Below are 21,020 nucleotides of genomic sequence, written 5' to 3' on the forward strand. Positions count from 1 at the left end.
TACAGGCAGTTCTTGGATTATGCAAGCCCTGGTTTGCACAAACCTGACTTTAAGGAAGGGATGTGGCCACAGTTTTTGTGCGCATACAAAACAGTGGCTGGTGCTCTCTCCATGCCCAAAAATGGTATTCTGCATCTGCATGAAATCTGTGGTCAGTCTTTTGCACATGCGCCAAGTGGTAGTTATCATTTGCATATGTATGAGAGCATGATCCAACATACGCAAAAATCAACATATTCAAGAGAACCTTTATGTAATATGTGGAGCGCCTTTATTATAAATCACCAGAATCAGAAAGAATTAGGAGATTGGTACTGAATAGCAAAACAATCAGCTGCAGGTCAGTCTATATTACCCAGACTAACCTAAAGCATGATGCTCTGATTTTGGTTTAGTGTGTGGTGTGAATCTAGTTTGTTTTTTTATTTGGCAAACTGCGGATTGTGACTTAGCATGGCGTGTGAAATTTAAGCAGAAAATGCTGTTCCAGTGGCTTGACATAACTGAGTTTGCATAATGCACTTAACCTGGTTGGTGCATCAACCCATGTTCTGGGTTCAATGATTCATTAAGTGATACTAAATTCCCCCTTCAAGTTTCTACTCATCAGGCTTCAACCTTATTCAGATAAAACCACTGGGGCTGCCTTGTATTTTGTGAATCCAGCCCATGTCATGGAGAGAATTTCCAAGAGTGGAGGTGTCTTGCATTTGGTTTCAAACTTTTTGGAGGTTTCAGGCTGTCTGCAATACAGGCAGGTCACAATTAGTGTGACTTTGAATAATGCAATATTCGATTTACAGATAGTCCTCGCTTAACCACAATTGGGACTGGAATTTTGGTTGCTAGGCAAAGCGGTCATTAAGCAAATCCAACCCGATTTTATGACCTTTTTTTGCAGTGGTCATTAAGTGAACCACGTAGTTGTTAAGTGAATCACACAGTTCCCATTGATTTTGCTTGCTGGAAGCTGTCCAGGAAGGTAGAAAATGGTGATCATGGGACTGCAGTATGCTGCAACGGTCATAAATGCGACCTGGTTGCTGAGTGCCCAAATCGTGATTGCGTGACTGCAGGGACACGGTGACTGTTGTAAGTGCGAGGACAGGCCGTAAGTCGTTGTTTTCAACACCATTGTAAGTCTGAACCATCACTAAATGAATGGTCGTTAAGCAAGGACTACCTGTAGTGTGAATTGTAAATTGATACCAGGTTGCATTTAATGCGACCCAAAATTCAGTTAGCGCGAGGCTAGCGTGTGTGCACTGGAGGCTAGCACATGCGCAGTTGCAGCTGGGGTTTTAGTTGCTGCTAATCTTTGTGTGTGCAAAATGTAGAGAAGGAAGATCCCGTCAAAGGAAAACAGATCAAGTTTTAAAAAGAAGAGGCTCCTTATTACAGTAGAGCAAAAATACAATGTGATTGGACGACGTGATGTGGTCCTAGCAACGCTAAAACAGGGAGAGATGTCGGAATGCCTGAATCTCCAGTAGAATTTTTTTGTTTTTATTTTGCTTTCTGTAACCACTCTGTGACTTTGTGAACCATACATTTAAATTAAAAGTATATTATTTTTATCCCTTGGTCTAATATTTCATTCATAGACAGACATGTAAAAATTTATGTTTAAAATTTCCATCCAGCTGGAATCATTTCCCCTATTTTCGATAGAAATATCACTTCAAATAGTGTGAATTCGAATAACGAGACCATTTTGTGGGATTCATTCGCCAAACACATCGAGACCGACGTGTGTTTGAGTTTATTTACTAATATTCAGGTTTAGCAAGGGTGAAGAGTTTAAATGCTTTAATAATAAGTTCACTCCCCAGGAAGTAAAAAGCTTAAAGCCCCCAACGGCCTCACACTCAAAATCGATCTCTGGCCAACATGAGACTGCTGCCTCAGCTTAAGCACATGTAGTTTAGCTTTTTCCTCAGGTTAGAGGAGAAAAAAATAAGGCTATGCCAACTGTATTACAGGTAATCCTCGCTTAATGACCACAATTGGGACCAGAATTTTGGTTGCTAAGCAACACAGTCATTAAGCAGTTCCGACCCAATTTTATGACCTTTTTTGGAGTGGTCATTAAGCAAATTACGTGGCCATAAAGCGAACCACGTAGTCGTTAAGCGAATCATGTGGTTCCCCGTTGATTTTGTTTGCCAGAAGCCAGCTGGGAAGGTCGCAAATGGTGATCACGTGACTGTGGGGATGTTGTGACTGTCATAAGTGCAAGGACCAGTTGTAAGTCGGTTTTTTCAGCGCAGTCGTAAGTTCGAACCGTTGCTAAATGAATGGTCGTTAAGTGAGGACTACCTGAATTATCTCTTAACCCCAAAGCAGGTACTTCAGACTTCAAGGATCTACTGCCATAGATGCCTAGAGTTGGGAGGCACCTTAAAAGTCATCTAGTCCAACCCTTCCCCCCACTCCCCATTTAGTCCAGGACTCAATAGGGCATCCAGTGAATCACTGTCCACTCCAGCCTCTTTTGAAGACCTTCAGCAAAAGAGAACTCCCCAGTTCATGTGGCAACCTGTTCTGTTTGGTTCCCAGTTCAAACGATCCAAACATTTCTCTTGACTTCTAGTCTGAACCTCCTTCTTTGCCATTTTAATCCACTTTGCTTCCTATTAAAACCTGACTTCTCTTTCCAGATGCACTGTGCATCAGCTTCCCTGGGCTGGGATGAGTAGACCCTTCTTCATATTTCCCATAATCTAGGGAATTCCATGTGGCTGTATCTCAGTGATGGATCTCAGCTCTGGAGGTTGAGGGTGGTGGTTGGGTTCTCCTGGACAAAAAAGAGGTCCAGGGAAGGCCGGCTCGAGCAACATACATTTTGCTGGAAAATTAATTTTCAGTTTAGGTTGCAGCCAGCATGCGTTCAGAATAAGCACACACCTCACTCAGTTCCGCTAGCAAAAATGCTGGTTGATGTCTATTTATTAAACATCAGCAAACTTCAAAACAGTTAACTGGAAAAAATTGGACAACAAGCCGCAAAAGAGAGAGGAAGAGAGACATGAATTTATAGTATTGATATATCTGGATATCACAAGGCACAGATCTTTTCCAAGATGGTGCAATCCTGCGGGTCATTAGCATGGACGCTCCCAAAGGGGTGATCTCTGCTTGTTCCAGGTTTAACACTTCTATGCATATAACAACAGCAGACTAGAGATAGAAAGTAGGATACCAGGTGATCCCTCCTGTGTTTTGCAGAATGAAAGAAACAATTTGGTGAATGGGATGATGTATCCAACATGTTTTCCATGTTTGTATATCTTTTGCTTGGCCTTTGGTCCAGGCATCATTTTTTCAGTGACCTGGTTAATTGGCTTGGCCTTGGCTAATGTTGGATTCTGCCTCAGACTGCTGCCAATGATGTAATCCTTGTAGAAACAGAGAGGAATGTGATGCTTCTTTTGACCCCAGAAAAATTATTTCCATTCCTTTTGCACATCCAAGATTTTTCTGGAGGCCTGGTGGCCCCAAATTATTCTTGCTGCTTTTAACATCTGCCTGAACATACAGACTGTTGGAGCAGCTCAGGGCCAGCTGTATTTTTCCATTCCTGATAACGTGCCTAACCCAGACAAAAAATAAAAATCGTTATTGTCCCCTGGCCAGGAACGTGGCTAGCATATAACTTGTCCAGAAATCTTTCAACACTGGACTTCAATATCGGAATCAAGATCTTGACAATTTAAATCACTGTTTCTCAAACTTGGCAACTTTAAGATGTGTGGACTTCGACTCCCAGAATTCCCCAGCCAGCATTTTTAAATGATTCATTGATGTATTGATGCTATCAGAACGGTCTATACAGGCCACCTTGCCTGAAGGTCTCAGAGACACAGATGTTGCACTATGGCATGCCCCCATGTGTGGGGTTTTACATGACTTCCATACACCCCTCTGAGAGTAAGGGAAATGTCTCTGTTTTTACCACCAGGAGGCGCTGTTTGGTCTTAATTGGGACTCCTCAGACTGGTAACCAGAGGTTATTCTGTGGAGGCCTTGGTGCTCTCTGAGTTTGGTTGTTTGCCTGCAGACGTTTCATGACCTGACTAGGGAACATCATCAGTGCAAGTGAGTGTGGGGTTTGCTCCCTGTTTATATACAGCACCTTGCCCTGCCAATGTTTGTGGGAGTGTGGTTTCTTCCTTGGTAGTTCCTTGATTGGTGTACTGTTTTCTGTTTGATTGTTTGTCTCCCTGGTACTTCCTTGATTAGGGAATTGTTTTCTGCTGGATTGTTTGCCTGGTGTTAATCATTGCTTATCTGGGTGTTGGTTGCTGGAGGGGATGTGTTCTGGTCTTTTTGTTTCCTTCTTAGCTTTTCTATTGTCTCTTTTGAATGTTGTATAAATGTGGTTTATCTCTATGTGCCTGCTGATGGCTGACTTGTCCGAATGCCAGTCTTCCAAGAATTCCCTGGCGTTTTTGGATTTAGCTCGGTCTAGGATGCTCACCGTTTCCCAGTTGAAACTGTGATTGAGTCTGTTCTTGTGTTGTGAGATTACGGAGTTCTCATCATGTCTTCTGACTGCTAGTTGGTGTTCATGGATGTGTTCCAAACAATGTGTGGAGAAAATCACACTCCCACGAACACTGGCAGGGCAAGCCACTGTATATAAACAGGGAGCAAACCCCACCTTCCCTTGCACTGATGATGTTACCTAGTTGGGTCAAGAAACGTCTGCAAGCCAACAACCAAGCTCAGAGAGGACAAAGGACTCCACAGTTCAACCCCGAGCTACAGATATTCTCTTCTATTGGAGTGGTTATTCTATAATTCCTAATAGAGGGTTTGAATCCTACAGAGTAACATCTGGCTACCCATATCCAAGGAGTCCCACTAAGGAGGAAGCCAGTCACGCAGTGCCTCCTGGTCGTCAGTGCGATTGATTTATTAAGTTTCTAGTCCTGGTGATGAAACTTAGTCATCAGAGACTTGGAATTCTGGGTATTGTAGTTTGGACACCCCTGATTGGAGAAGGCTTTTTAAGTTTTAAAAGATCAGATTTCCTGCTGTTCTGTCCAGACAATATAAAAATGCTTCTTTTCTACCTTATTCCACTCATATCCAGCTTTTATTTTGTCCTCTTCCACTGTGTTTCATTAGACTTGCGTCTTCCATTTAAAATGTGTGATTCTACGCCGTCATATTGAAGTGTGGACTGGCCTCGATTTCTGTTATGAAATGTGCTGCGTTCCCTCTGGGGCTTTTGAAAGCTCCATTTTTGGGGGTGTCGAAATGCTCCTGGTATCCTAGCAACCTCTAAATAACCTGTGGGTGAAGCAAACAATAGCAAGAAAACGTACAGTTGGCATCAAGCGGCAAGGAGCCAGTTAATGGCTCATAACCATTTCTAAATAATATTGTGACCATGCTGAAATGCTGAGTGGAAGTTTATGGAAGATTTAATGAATACCAATTCTGTGCTAACACAGGGGCTTTTCGGTGGCCCACGAGCTAGTCAAAAAAGAAACAGCTGAAATGTGTTGATGAGCTTAAATGCGGCTAATTTTATCAACTTTTCCAGGCAAGCTTGAGGCTTGGTTTGGGGGGCGTCAGCGTGTGTGCATGTGCGCGCACTATATTGCATTTTGCCAACAAGTCCTTTTCTGTTTTCTCTGGCCTCTATTACAGTTAAACCACTGAGGGCTGTGTGTGGGTTGTATCATTTGGTGAAAATTGCCCGTTTCCCCCCACCCCATTGGTGAATGGAGAGATTTATTTTGTAATCCACTGGGTTAAGGAAATCATTGGATCCATTTGGGCCGAGCTGGGGAAACAGGGCAATTCTCAGACGGCAACTAAGAAGGACCTTTAGAAGATACCCCAAAGATTTGGGATGAGGGATAAGTGACCTTCCTTGGAGAAGACATTGCAAAGCCAGGCTCCCTAATCAGTCAGCATAGGCAATCTTCAACAATGGGGAGCAATCTGGGCTTGTTGGATAGGTCTGATTACCAGGATGGGGAGGAAGCTATTCGCCATGTCCTATGAGGAATGGTTAAGGAACGGAGTCTGCTTCACCTGAAGAAGAGAAGACTGTTGGGGAAAGCAGAGAACCCTTCACGAATCTAAAGCAGTCTTTCTCAACCATGGCGACTATTCACAAGTCCTCCAGACATGTGAGTAGCTCAAGAGGTCATCAGACCTTGCGTTCCCCAAGATGCTTCCATGCCTTGAAGCCTTAGTAGACTAGCAGGGTGGGTGGAAAGCCAAGCGGGCTTCAAACTGAGGTGTAACAACCAATGTCACTGCCAGCAATAGCCCCCTCCACTTTCTACAACATTCAGGGTAGCTTAGAAGCAGGACCGAGAGAAGTTAGAAAAGAACCATCAGGCATCCTGAGAACAGGATGGAGAATCAGGACCTGCTTTTGCAGAGGGAAAACAAACAAGCAGATTTCTGAGACAGATTCTGGTATAGCCTTTGAATTATCCAAATTGTAAATTACCCAAACTGGGTAAAAGTACGCACCAACCCATTGTCCAATCACAACAGGGACATTTAAATTGATTTAAAGTGTTTTACCTGCATTGGGTGAAAAGGACTTCCTGATAAGCAGTTTGGGGTAATGTGAAGGAAAAAGTTGGGGAAGCCCTGATTTAGGTCCTTGTTCTGCCTGTTAACTAGCATTAACATAGCCCATCTACTCGGGCTGAGCGTGCCGTTTGCAATACTGTACGGGAGCAGTGGCAACCAAGCGATGTCGCAGAATTATTCCTTAGGACAGGGCTTCTCAAGCCATGGGGGTCACCGGCAGAACTGAAGGGGGTTGCACTCACTTCCACTCTGTCTGGACAAGGGTGGCCTCCACCAAGCGGCCAGTACTGGACCTGGGTGTGCATGAGATGCAGGCTCAGAGCTCTCCTTTGACAGCGGTGGCTCCAGTGATAGCCCCATTGAGGGAATGGCAGAGGCTGCTGAAGGAGGCTCCCAACCCCAGGAGTGAATTCTGATCATTGCTTCCACAGCGCTACTTCTGGACACCTTCTGGAAGTGGTCCATGAAGTCCTCGGGTGTTTTAACCTTTGTCCCATAGGTGATAACACCTGGGCTGGGCAGGCAAGCAGGTGGGTCCTGTTTAGAGAAATGCCAGGATGTCTTTACTGCTGCCAAGAAATCTGTCCTCAAGTTACCAGGAGCTCAACTCAAGGAGACTTTCCCTTTTTTACGGCAAGTCATCCCATTCACTGCAATTGAAGCAAATGGCCTGTTGATTTTAAACTAAATTCAGTTTAAATTCACTTCAAATTACATTTTAATTTTAAATTCAGTTCGGTTGTCGCCTTGGGCGCTTCACTTTTAGAGGCCGCTCAAGGGACGGATGCGTGCTTCAGCCAGGGAAGGTTGGGCCGTGTTGGATCTGCCCGTGAAGTAAGAGGCTATCAAGGACCAAGAGCCTCATCCTTCAAGTAATCACACCTTCATCTTGTATTTTCAAGCTATCAAAGAGAAATACTCGGACTGGACGGAGTTTCTCATCCGTGATTTGACGGGCTCGCGAACAGCGCCTGCAAATCTGCTAGAAGGCGTATGTATTGACTTACTGTCTCTTCTGGAGTGCTGCTGAGTTTATAGTAGAATAGCCTTTTAGGTAAGAGTGTGAAGTGGCTTGCAGCTTCCTGTTTCACACCCAGCAGAAAATAAAGTATGAAATATTTGCCTGTATTAATTTGAGACAGATCCTTTTCTAACTACCATCTGATTCCTAACCGAAGATACCTCAGGCTTACTGGAGTGCAGAGACAGAGATGGGTGGAAGGAAATAGGTGGGGATTTCCTTAATTCAGGACATTCAGTTCTTCTGCTTTCTTGAATCTATGAATGTAGGTACTCCTTTCCTTGTTCAGCACTTCAGAGTTAGGATCTTTACCCCACACGCTTAAGGTAGAAGAGGAATCACAAGTATAAGTGTGCAATGCAGAGGTGGTCTTTGTTTTTTTAAGCCTGAATAAGAAGATTGCATCTCCATCTGGGTCAGAATCTTCATGGGGATAGAAGTCAGTTTTCTTGTACTTTGGTCCCAATTCAAATTCCTCCCCTTACAATTTATGGGGGGGGCATCATTCAATTGCAGAGTACCCCAATACAAAATAGAGAAATGGTAGAGGACTTGGAAGGTTTAGAATGGAATTGGACCAGTGAAGAGCCCAGAATCTTAATTTCTCAGCCTGTGTTATCCATCTTGCTGAGTGTAGATCTCCAAGGTCTTTGATGGTAGTCTATCTCAACTCTTGCTAATTAAAGATTTTTAATGACAGATGCCAGAAATTAATCCTGAAATTAACATGCTCTAGCCCGGAAAAATGGTCCTCCCTTGTTTGTTGAAGGGGAGACCTGTCAGTGGCTGTGTTCCATGGGGACTAAAATTCTAAATTTAGGAAAGACCCGTTATGCTGTCCTTGTAACTTCCTAGTAGCTCAAGCTTTAACTAGGTGGACATTAAGTCTGATCTGCCAGGGCAGTTCTCATGTGCTTACGATGTCCTTGTGGCTTGTTTTGGAAACCGAAGGGTTGTTTTGGCAAAACAGCCATGGGTTCTGCCATTGGAGTGCTAGGATGTTTTCTGATCCCTTGGGAATCCACTCGGTCCTCTTCTGAAAGCCCAGAGGCTAGCGTCACATACCCTGTGGCATTGGGTGTGATCCTGTCCCTGCTGGCCAGCTGATTGTGCAGATTGGCTAGCTTGCAAAAAAGTGGCCGGGGCTTAGAATCTCAGGGAAGGACTCTACCACAACTTTTCTGCTGATGTAATGTCTGCGCTAGGAGATACTTTCTTTTCACCTGGGCCTTTTTGGATCAGGACCAGGATATTTGGGGAAGACCGCCTCTTATTGCGTGCCATCAAGCATTCCTTAAGTATTAAGGGCAGGCTCTCTCTGCAGACAAAACTGTAATCTGTCTATTTCTGTGTACCTGTGAGCTTGGAAATGCAAACTTTAAAAAAGAAATGCCCCCCTTTTTGCTAAATTCTTTATACTTCCTTTATTTTTAAATAAGCAAAAGTCGTAGGAATCCACCGCCCTCCCTTCCCAAGGAGTCATTTTGGAAATGAATGGAATGGTTCATTGGTTCTTCTTTAGTTTTCCTGCAAGGAATGCATAATAGGATTAAAATGAGAAGGAGAAGGGGGTGGTAAGTGTAGCATGGAGGAATAGGAGAAAAATGTTCCCCCTGAAGGGTGGTAGAGGGAAATTAGTGATCTTCTAGGTCAGTGTTTCCCAACCTTGGCAACTTGAAGATGCGTGGACTTCAATTCCCAGAATTCCCCAGCCAGCATTGCTGGCTGGGGAATTCTGGGAGTTGAAGTCCACGCATCTTCAAGTTGCCAAGGTTGGGAAACACTGACCTAGGACTATTGCTGTGAGGAGATGTTCAATAAAGTTTAAAATAAGGAGTTTTGCTTCTATTCAAACAGCCTCTGCGAGGGAAAAATGCTGTAGACCTCATTACGGTTGATTCCTTAATAGAGCTGCAAGACGTCCAGAGTCCCTTTCAGTTCTGGGTAGTTAGCGTGGTTGAGAACATTGGCGGAAGATTGCGCCTTCGCTATGCAGGATTGGACGAAACAGACTCCTATGACCAGTGGCTGTTTTACTTGGACTGTAGACTTCGACCAGTTGGCTGGTGTCAAGAGAATAAATACCAGCTGGACCCACCTGCAGGTAACAGAAAGTTCCATCCATCCATCCATCCATCCATGGTGTTAACGTAATTTGGCTCATCTTGGGTCTTGGGGAAAGCTAAGCAAGATCAGAAGTGGGTAGTCCTTGGAGAGGAGACGAAGGAAATCCCCAGCTAGATTGGGAATGCAGAAACAAACAAAGAAAAACAAAACAAAATCCACTCCACCATAGAAAAAGACCGTGGTTGCAAAGAAAACACCTGGATGTGTCTATGAAGTCAAAAGAAGCCAAGCTTGGCTCGGAGGAGTCTTCATTTGAGGTTGCCACAGGTGAGAACACCTGGAGGCCTTTGGCTGATCTCGAAAGGTTAAACAGGATTGGACTTAGTGGGTTCTTTGAGGGATGAGCATCGTCCTAGGGCTGTACGTTTTCCTGGAAGGACCAGATGGATGCCTCCTTGTGGTCATCAAGAGATGAGCTTGGCTCAAGGGAGCCTTTACTTTTCCTAACCTTATTTCAAAGGACCGCCTTATGTCTGTGTCTTTGCTTTGTGAAGTTTCCTTTTTCCTATTTTTGACAGCAGACTGGTGCAGCAAATGGGCAACCTACCCACAGGCTGCATGTGCTACTCTCCCCAATTTTGATATGGCCCCAGAGCTTTGCAGGATTGTCCCACCAAACTTCATGGTGGTGTGTTTTCCTTTTGTTTTCTGGCAAATTTCAAATAGGTTTACAGGTAGTCCTCACTTAACAACCATTCGTTCAATGATGGTCTGAAATTATGATGGCCTCAGAAAAAGTGCTTTATGATCTGTACTCACACTTAGGACTGCCGCAAAATGTCACACCACCCCCACAGTTACATGATCATAATTTGGGCACTTGGCAGCCAGCTAGTGTTTACGACCGGTTGCAGCATCCTTTGATCACGTGATTGCAATTTGCTACCTTTTTGGTCAGTTTTTGGCAAAAAGCGTCCATTGAAGAAGCTGGATTTGCTTAATGACCTGTAATTCACTTAATGACCATTATAAAAATGGTTGTAAAATTGGGTCTAGTCATGTGGTGACTCACTTAATGACCGTGCTGCTTAACAACCAGTTTTCCGGTCCTTATTGTGGTTGTTAAGTGAGGACTACCTGTAGTTTACCTAAAACAATGAGAAACAATAGAAGGCCTAGAGAACATTGAGATGAGATGAGATATGAAATACATGATTATAACAAGATAGAAAAAAGTGTTTTTTAATGGAAAAAGAAAAGAAATAGGAAAAAGCATTCTAGTAGCCCCCATCTCTCTTCCCCCCTTCCTTTTTTTCCCCAGCCACTAATTGCTACTTTGTGTATATATATCATTTATTTGCAACCGTAGGCTTTAGCAAAATTTATATGAAGTTAACAACAAACCATATCCGTTCAATATATCCCCTCTAATATGCTTTTGACATTTGTGATTATTGCCATTTCTGTTTGATTAATTTTTAAACAGTTTCCCTTTTTCTTCAAAAACTACATTCTAAGTGTCTTAGCTTGCCTTGCTGTAAAATACTGTATGTTGTATATAAGGGAACCTTTCCTGCTTAAATTTAGCTAGATGTCTGCTGTGAAAATATACCATCAATTTTCTTCCCAAAAGTTTTTTCAGTGCCCAAGTGTAGCACCCATCTTTAGCACCATAAAGCAGGATCCTGCTTGAAAGTGTTGCAAACAGGTGGCACACACCTGTTCCCGCACTCCACGCCACCTTTTGAATCCAAAATGCTACAGCCCTAAAAGGGAGTCACTTTAGGTACACCTTGGGTTGCTCAGAGAAGTACGTTGGATGCACAAAATGGAAAAGTATAGTTTACTCAGATGATAATTCTACTTTTATTGATTGAGTTTAAGTGTTTTTAATTTTTGTTGTGCCAAGAAAACCTGAATTCTAGGCTTTGGAGCATCTCTTCATTTTTGGCCCCTTTCATTGTTGATTGCCAGCTTCTCCATCAAGTTGACAAAGAAAAAAAAACCATCCCCACTGTAGGAACTTTTTGAAATCCTTTCAAGAAGTAAAGAGTGGGCAGCAATATAGTAGCCCTTTTCTCTACCAGATAAATAAATAATCCTAGAGCATAACTTCATCATCATTTTTTTTCCAGCTTTTCAGGGCAAAAGGCCTTGTGTCACCTCGGTGCTGCTCTGCAAATAATCTGGGAATTGTCATTTAGTGCCGTTTTGAAGAACGTCTCCCAAGCATGCCTCAGAATAATTGCAGTTCAAGTCTCTGTTGCATGAGAAAAAGGATGATTCTTTAAACCCACCAGAGTAAGGGGGGAGCTGAGGGTTCCCCTGTTTTTCTCACTAAATGGGCTGTGCTTTCAGAATTTCAGAGAGGCTGCAAAAAAGCCAACATGATACAATGGAAGTGCATTTAGGGCAAAGCGCCAGGTGTCTGAGCTTTTTGTCTTCATTAACAATTAAATTGGTTGAGCCAGACTTTGTCAAATCAAATAACCCCTTCTCTTTCCCATCATGATCCTTTCTGGAAGTGGCTTGGAGGAATGACGGTGTAAACAGGGCTAAAGAGAGTGGCCAGGAGAAAGATTTTTGTCTGAACTCACTTTGCTCCATGCAAACAGCTAGTTTTGCTAAAAACCTACTGTGAATTGCTTAAAAACTTCAGAAAATCCCATAAGTAGAATCGGTTTTCTTAGCCTAGCCCGAAGAATCCTTGGGAGAAGCTTGAAATAATAATAAATAAATATTTCAAGCTTCTCCCAAGGATTCTTCGGGCTAGGCTAAGAAAACCGATTCTACTTATGGGATTTATTCATCAAATTTGCATAGCTGCCCATGTTGCAGAAAAGCAACTCTGGGCGGCTTACAATCCAATAAAAACAGCACATCAGTATAAAAAATATAAAAATCACTAATAAAAGATAAATATGATTAGAAAATAAATATGCAAACCTTAGGCAAGAGGGAATAAGGATAGCTAACTCAGCAGTGGAGCCATCTAAGCATGTCTGCGGGTCCCTTGGAGAAAATATTCTCCGAAAATTTGCATTAAGTTCAAAACAGGGCAGAAGAATTCCTCGGAAGTGCCTTCAGCTCAACTTTGCAATTTCTCCATTTTATTTCTCCCCTGAAGGAGGCTTCAGTTTTTGCTCTCTCATAACGTTTGACCATTTATTTTGGGTATCTCTTGGCAAAGCTTTTGAGCTACCAGGGGTACCTGCAGGGGAGGTCAGGAACAGTCAAGATGGCAGCTTCACCGCATGTTCAAAGCTCCACCCCTTTTTTACATGCCTGCAGGATTTTCCCCCCCAAAAAAGCCATATAAACAGTTGAAGAAAAAAAGAAAGAAGTATTGAGCAGAGGCCAGGCAAAGCTGTGTGGTGACTCTAAGGACTTTTATTAGGCCAAAGTCCAGTTTGGTAGGAGCATCTAGCCACTCTTCAGTGATCCCTAAAAACAAATATAGCCAAACCGAGGTAGTACTTGGATGGGAGACCACTAAGTAATTTCAGGGTCGTTGGCTAGAGTGGGAAGTAAAAAAGAAACCCCTTGGACGAAAGCAATGGCAAACCGCTCCATACTGTTGCCAAGAGAACAAGATGGATTTACCCATCAGGAGTTAAGCTCAACTGACTTATTTCAGTTCAAAGGAGGCTTTATATCGGGGCAGTGGTTATACATTTATGAAAAGGGCAAATATGTATCATAAAGATGTAATATCTACATGCAGGATCACTGAATGCACGCATGTTGCTTAATCAGATGCTTTTACTGCAGAAATCTCTTCTCTGAAGACTGCATCTGAATGGCGGACGGCCCTGGACACAGCTCTGACCGAGGCAGGAAAGCGTTCCCTTCCCATGGAAGTGTTTAAGGTAAACCTTAATAAACCCTTACCCCTTCTTAATAAACCCTCATTCCTTCTTCAAGCCATTTAAACAGCTCTCCTCCTTTTCTTACCAGGTCTGAATCTAGCAAGGGAGGATTTAGCATCAGGAATGGCAGCTATTCCTTTTTAAGGCTTTATTTTACACACACACACCTTCCTTGGCCCTTGTTCCATTTTAAATGTGCGGCTGAGGATGCAAAATCCACAGGCTGAGTCTTGAAGCCATTTCTGCTCTTCTTATGCCAGCCCAAAAGGGAAAACTCCATCTTAATGTGGACCCCCAAGCAGATTGAGTCAGCACAGCTAGAATTAGAAAGGGGGAAGACTCGGGGGCTAATTAATATTTAATATTTAATCAGTTCAGTAAATGAATAAGTCCCAGTCTATATTCTCGGCACATGCAGGACAGAGACAAATGTCCTAAGTTAGTGTTTCTCAACCTTGGCAACTTTAAGACATGTGGACTTCAACTCTCAGAAGTCATGCTGGCTGGGGAATTCTGGGAGTTGAAGTCCACAAGTCTTAAAGTGGCCAAGGTTGAGAAACACGGTCCTAAATTATAGGAAGGCAGATTCCACAGGAATGTTAGAAAAAAGACTAGCAAATGGCAACAAGGCCAATGTCTTAAAAGAGGTGGTGGGCTCCCCTCTGTTGGAGGTGTTTGAGCAGAGGCCATCTGTCGGAGATGCTTCGGTTTGGATTGAGCTGGGGGTGGACTTGCTGTCCTCAAAGGCGCCTTCCAACCCTGGAGTTCTGAGAAGCAATGTCTGAACTGGGTCCCTTTCTTTCTCTGGAGCCCCAGTATTGTCTGATCCTGGATGTGTAGATTCAGGTGAGCCAAGATCTGCTCTCTGCCATCCCAAGACAAGGCGGGGCATCGTGGATTTACAGGAAGGCAGATGCCAAGGAAATGCTGGAGGAACCCTTCCTAGCAGTAAGAGGGGCTGGACAGTGGGACCAAGGGCCCAAAGAGAGGGGGTGCCTCTTTGCTGGAGATGTTCAGGCAGAAGCTGGAGGTCCATCTCTCACGGATGCTTTAATCTGGATTCTTGCATTGATGGGGCTGTGGACTGGATGGCCAAAAGGGCACCCGTGATAGGCTTCATGCATAAGTCTTATGATGAAATCATGCTTGGTTATGTGTGTTTGAGAGCCAGTTTGGTCTAGTGGTTAAAGGCACCAGGTGGAAACCAGGAGATGGTGAGTTCTAGTCCTGCCTTAGGCACAGAGCTGGCTGTGTGACTTTGGGCCAGTTCCTCTCTCTCAGCCCTGGGAAGAAGGAGGAGGTCAGGGCAAACCATTTCCAAAAACGCTGCCTAGAAAACTGCAGGACTTGTCCATGTAGTGACAACCAGTTTGGGCTAGTGGTGAAGGTGCTGGGCTAGAAACCAGGAGACCATGAATTCTAGCCCAGCCTTGGGCATGAAAGCCAGCTGGGTGACTTGGGCCAGTCATTCTCTCTCAGCCCTGAGAAGAAGGAGGAGGAGGAAGAGGAGGAGGAGAAGGAGGAAGAGGAGGAGGTAGCAGCTTCTGAAAATCTTGCCAAGAAAACTGCTGGATGCTGTTCAGGTAGTTGCCAGGAGTCAAGACTGACTCAAAGGCACCCCCCAAAAAAACAATTTAAAAATTGTATGTCTAATCTGTCCACCTCATTCTTTTCTAGCCCCTTAGAACTATGTAAGGGTAAGTAGGTGTAAGTAGTTTAAATGAATAAAATAAAACCCACTCTCCTCAACATCATCATGCCCAGGAGTAATTTTGTGTGTGCAAATTCACTAAACTGAAGGCCCTCCTGTTGATCGTCTTTTGACCTACAGAATCTTTGCTAAACCTTTTAGGGTGGTTTTGAGAAGAGTTTTGACCTTTTTTCTTAAGGTCCTGGTTTTTTTATACCATTTAAACATATATATATTTAATCTACTTCTTGCACAGTGAACGTTTGATAGGTGGAAAAATAAGAATAAATAAATATTAGTTAAAAGTTAGCATTCCCATCATAGTTGCTACTTCCACAGAGACAGTATTATCCCAATGAGGGCCATTTATTTGTCCCTTCTTCCTCCTTTTCTGACTTTGCTTAGATGTGAGTTTCTTGCTAGCACTGGCTATGAAAGCAGTTAATTCTCCTGCTGCTTTCTTGCGTGTGGATTCTGGCTCCCCTGTAGGTTTAGGTCAGGATGGAAAACTCTGCAGATTTAATAAAAGAGGCAAGTAATGAATTACATCGCCAAGGTTCTTACGAAGATCCTCCAATATTGCTATTAGCAGGGGCTTGCTGTTGAGGCTTTCAAACACTTCCCTGCAATGGTGGCGGGGGCTGTGGAATTACGATTATTAAAATACTGTCCTTGCCACAATATTGGAAATGGTCTTCTTTGATTAAAAGCTGCCCTGATGGAATTAATAATTTTCCAACTGCAGTGGAGGAAAAGTTCTTGAATAGCATGCAGCTGGAGGAACATGTGAGGGCAATGTAGTTAAAACTGAGCTTTGAAACACACACAGCATGTCCTTGGCACAGAATCCTTCAGAAAAAGTGCATAGGGAACTAGAAACCTAGAGTTCACTTAAAAAGTCCAATCAGGTTTCTAGTTCTCATGATAATGAAGAGAAATACTTAATGGGTGGCTTAATCAAAAGGAGAGAAGATGATCTAGGAAGCTCTTTAGCCATAACCTTTGAAATAAGAATGCCAGCTGTGCAGAACAGAATAGGGATTTCTTTTCTAATGGTGTTAATGTTCTCTGGACCCATTGCGCTGGCCCTATCATGCATCTCACTTCTAGCAAAGCGTGATAGGTCACAACAGGAATGCCAGAAGTATCTCTGGAAATAGTGGGCATCTTATACCAGAGGCTTTCAAACTTTTTCAGGCTGCAGAAACTATTACAGAAAATCCTAGAAACACCAATCAAGAGGGAAAGCTCTAGGGATGGATCGTGTTCCTTTTCAAATTACACATTTTTTAAATATTGCAATAATAATAATAATAATAATAATAATAATAATAATAATAATAGCCTCAAAATGCAATTAAGAAACAGTAAATTTTGCCCTTAGTCTCTTGCAGAACCCCATCACATTCTTACGGAATGCTAAGTGCCATGGAGCAGGGTTTCCAAAAAATCTGGCTTATACTATCCCTCAGAATCCCGCTATACAAATGGCAAGCCTGTATATTGCTTCATCAATCATGTAGTCACCCCTTGTAAAGTCCTACATGGCATGGAATTAAGATACTTGAAGGACAGTGGTCTCCAGTGGTTTCTGCCCATGCCACCAGATCCAGCAGGACTGGCATTTTCTGGGTTCCTTCAGGTTTTTTTTTAATCATATGGCATAGCAGTTCAGTGTTCATGCTGCTTTTCTTGCTGGGAAATCCTTGTGAGGTCCAGCAGCCAGATGTGTAGACTATTTAGCTGTGACAAGTCATGTTGCCCGGGGTGCACCACAAGGAAGCTGGTCTACATTGCACTGAGTTGGGCTGAGGGAGAGGGACTGGCCCAAAGTCACCCAGCCGGGTTTCAGGCCTAAGGTGGGACTAGAACTCACAGCCCCATGGTTTCTAGCCCAGCACCTTAACCACTAGACCAAACTGGCTCTCGGTTCCTTCAGTGAAACGGTGTCATCTTATGGGACCTAAAAAGCATGCTTTCTCTTGGCGGATGTGATGATACTGTATATGGGAATGACCTTGGGAGACGGGGCAAAGAGATGCTGCCTAAGGAACAGTCAGATAAGGGAGGGCATAGCCTGCAGCTGCATAATGGAAGGAGAAAGAGGCTCAGAAGGGACACTCCCTAGCTTCTCAGGATATAAAGGAGACGGGGGAGATTTGTACTTTCAGACTTGCAAGATTCTGTTAACACAGCCTTACAATAAAGTAGAATTAGCTCATCTGGCCATGTTTCCTGTCTGATCTACATGGTAAGGCTGACAGCGGTGCTGTCCTGTGGAACAGCATCCCACCCGAAGTTTGGATGGCCTGATAGCCTGTTGGGGTTTTTTTGGCTCTTCAAGAGCAGGATATTAGTGGAGCCCACTTTATATTTGTGTTTTTGCCCTGGGCTGATTGAAAAACTGATTATTTTTACATGGTGTTCTTTATTGTCTTTTCTATTGTTTTTATACGTATGTTTCTGCTTTTTTTTTTAATGCTTTGTTAGCCGCCCAGAGATGTTTGACTAAGATGGGCAGCCACATACATGTGCAAAGTAAATTCATTTTAATTTCAATAAATATTAATCTGCCTCTAATCTCTCACTTTCACCCACTGCCTCCTTTTCCTCCTCTTCCAGGTATGTGTTAAAGCATCGAGCTTTAAACCCACAGAGCAGTAAGAGATAGAAAACTTCCTACAACTTCATAAATGCCGAGGTCATCTTGAAACAACAGGATGTGAAAGAAAGAGAAGAGAAAAATGTCTTATTGCCTGAATAATAACAATAAGCATTTTTCTCTCATTCTTTCTTCCCTCCTGCTGTAACATCTCTCAGCTCTGTGCACAAAACAAATATCGAAAGCCACTGGTCAACGCTGTGCGCCAGTGTTGAGTCCAATGTAAGCCCATAAGCAGCTTTTCTTTAATTTAGAAATTATGGAGATTAATCGGTGTCTTGGCAGGAAGCACCTGCTAGAGACTTTTTCTGGTTTCCTGGAGACTTGGAAGGCAGGAAACTCTTGAGGGGGGCGGCATTTTGCATTTTCATGTTGGGGTGGCATTTAGCAATTTTCCATAGACATGCCTTTCCCAACCCTACGTGGATTTTTAGGATAGTTCTCATAGATTATTGGATGTGTAGGTTATTCAGAGGATTTCAACTCTTGGGAAATCTAGAAGCGTAGAGAACGTTAAGGATTGATTGATTGATTGACTGATTGATTGATTGATTGATTATGTGCCATCAAGTTGTTGTCAAGTCTTACCAACCACATAGATAGATGTTCTCCAGGAGGATCTGTCCCCAACCTGGTTCTTCAGGTCTTCCAACGGTTTACCCATCACTGCTGTAACTGAGTCCATCCCTCTTGCTGCTGGTCATCCTCTTCTTCACTTTCCTTCCACTTTTTCCAGGATTATGGACTTCTCTGGGGATTATATGACTTGCCTAGATAGAAATTGATTGATTGATTGAAAGATTGATTGATTGATTGATTGATTATGTGCCATCAAGTCATTGTTGACTCTTAGCATCCAAACAGATAGATGCTCTCCATGATGATCTGTCCCCAGCCTGGTCCTTCAGGTCTTCCAACGGTTTACCCATCACTGCTGTAGCTGAGTCCATCCACTTGGTTGTCATCTTCTCTTTCCTCCTGCTTTTCCCAGTATTAGACCAAATGTCATATATAAAGAAATTAGTCCTGCCCAATGTAGCCATCACCCACTCCAAGAAACAGAAGCTAACATTAAGCACATAGAAATAAACCACATTTACACACCATTCAAAAGAGACAATAAAAAACCTAGGAAGGAAACAAAAAGACCAGAACACATTCCCTCCCGCAGCTAATGCTCAGATAAGCAGGGATCAACACCAGACAAACCATCAGGCAAAAAACTATGATCAAGGAGTCACTGAGGAGGAAACCACCAACCCCCACCAACACTGGCAGGGCAAGCTACTGTGTGTAAACAGGCAGCAAGCCCCACCTTCCCTCGCACTGATGAAGTTACCTAGTTGGGTCAAGAAACGTCTGCAAGCCAACAACCAGGCTCAGACAGAAGGTATTCCTACAGGCAGGCTGCGGGTCCCCAAATCTCTTCACCTCTCTCTTCTTGTCAGAGGTGAATATGGGTAAGAATGAAGCCAACACATACACACAGAGAGAGCTAACAAGTGAATTACAGCGATCTTTATTACTAGGCTAGCTTAGTGCAAAGCATATTTACGAGTGTTTTATGTGCACAGGGACCAAGCGTCTAGATATGTGCGTACGCTAACAGAAATCTAACCAAAGGTATATCAGCAGGCTTCAAATTAAACAATTCAAACCTCTTCTCTCCCACTTTTTGTTTTCAACTTTATTCCTCATTTTTCATTTTCTGCGAGGTAGAAAAAGCAAGCGTATAAGATAACAGCCCCAAACAATATGTCCCAACGTTCAATTGTAGGTGGCATGTGGTCCATCGCTCTGAGATGTCAGCATTCAAATTTTATCAGTCACTTTTCCCGTAAAAGCAATGGTTACTTTAGCGCGCCGATGATTCCGTGATCTAGAAATTTCCAGTTTTGAGCAATTCTTAAGTTTGCAGCCAGGGGTAAGCATACCACTAGTAACTTTTAGTTTAGTTTAGATTAAACTCCCTCAAAAATGTGTACTGGTCCCAACTCTGGAACACATTCTGCTTAGTTATTATTCTCACTTCTTTGAATATTGTCATCTGAGAAGGCATCACCTTTTTACACATCAACCACATGGGGAAAAATGGTCCCCATGCGCTTTCTTTTAAGTCTAAAAGAATGCTCAGCTGTTACTTTTTCGCTCCTCCCACACTGCACCACGGCTTAGCAATGCTAGCAGTTTTTCCATGCTAACAGCTTTTTCCTGCCTTGCCTGGTCATCAGTACATAAGAGTTTACTATTCTCTCTCCTTTTTAACTCAGTCTTGTCCCAGTTTTCCAGCACCAGAACCACCTGGTGTTTCTGCTTTGCCACCCTCCACCCTCCAGGGCAGTGTTTTTCAAACTGGGCCACTCTAAGATATATGGACTTCAACTCCCAGACTTCTCCAGCCAGCAGGCTTTAAAATGGGTGGACATGCTGGCTGGGGAAGTCTGGGAGTTGAAGTCCACCCATCCGTGGTCCAGGGTAACATTTTCCTATCTGTCAGCTCTGCAGATCCGTCCTGGTCTCATCTTCTCCTGGTCATGGAAGGCCTGGTCCACGTGCACACACAGCCATCTACCTGCTCTGCTTTCTTTTATATTTTTTCCAGGCAAAAGCTGCATGCCACCTTGCGGGTGATTATAAGGAGTTCAGCCTTTTTAAAATTGTTTTGCTTTTCTTTGTAGTTGCCGACATGCCTAAGCCGCACACCTGGCAGTCAGAAGAGGGGGAAATGTTGCCTTTGGCTTTTGCACATAACAACTGGAGGAGTGGGGTTCTCATGGCTGTTCATCTTTCCATGCACCCCACTCTATTTCCAAGCCTTTCCTTAATTGGGGCGGGGGTTTGGGGGAGCCACAAATCCCTCTGGTTGTGGAAGGGGGAGCCAGCATCAGTACCTGTATGTGATGGTTCTCTCCCTGTGGTTTATTCTTTCATTGTCACATTCATCCTTTTCATATTGGTCTTTATTCATATTGGTCTTCCAAATGACAAATACGAAATTCAAACCAGTAGTTTCCTTTCTTGCCCTCTCCTCATCCATCCTCTCCTCTCCTTTCTTCCTTGCTTTTGTTAGCTCAGCTAGTTATTTTAATCTTCAGCTCGGTCCAGCTTTTCCCTTTTGCTTAAAAAAAGGATGAATGAGAAAGA

The 21,020-nt window shown here is 43.4% G+C and overlaps 1 protein-coding gene across 4 annotated transcripts in view; it reads left to right on the top strand.

Moving 5' to 3' along the window:
* Window positions 1–21,020, top strand: part of SFMBT2 (Scm like with four mbt domains 2) — a 70,395-nt gene that overhangs the window by 13,795 nt on the left and 35,580 nt on the right. For all 4 annotated transcript variants that reach the window (XM_063308476.1, XM_063308478.1, XM_063308477.1 and 1 more), the window contains exons 5-7: window positions 7,470–7,558; window positions 9,446–9,692; window positions 13,427–13,524. In XM_063308476.1, coding sequence (XP_063164546.1) covers window positions 7,470–7,558; window positions 9,446–9,692; window positions 13,427–13,524 — 434 coding nt within the window. The remainder of the gene's footprint in view (window positions 1–7,469; window positions 7,559–9,445; window positions 9,693–13,426; window positions 13,525–21,020) is intronic.

Source organism: Candoia aspera, chromosome 7, assembly GCF_035149785.1.
Source record: "Candoia aspera isolate rCanAsp1 chromosome 7, rCanAsp1.hap2, whole genome shotgun sequence".
In the NCBI taxonomy this organism is placed as follows: Eukaryota; Metazoa; Chordata; class Lepidosauria; order Squamata; family Boidae; genus Candoia; species Candoia aspera.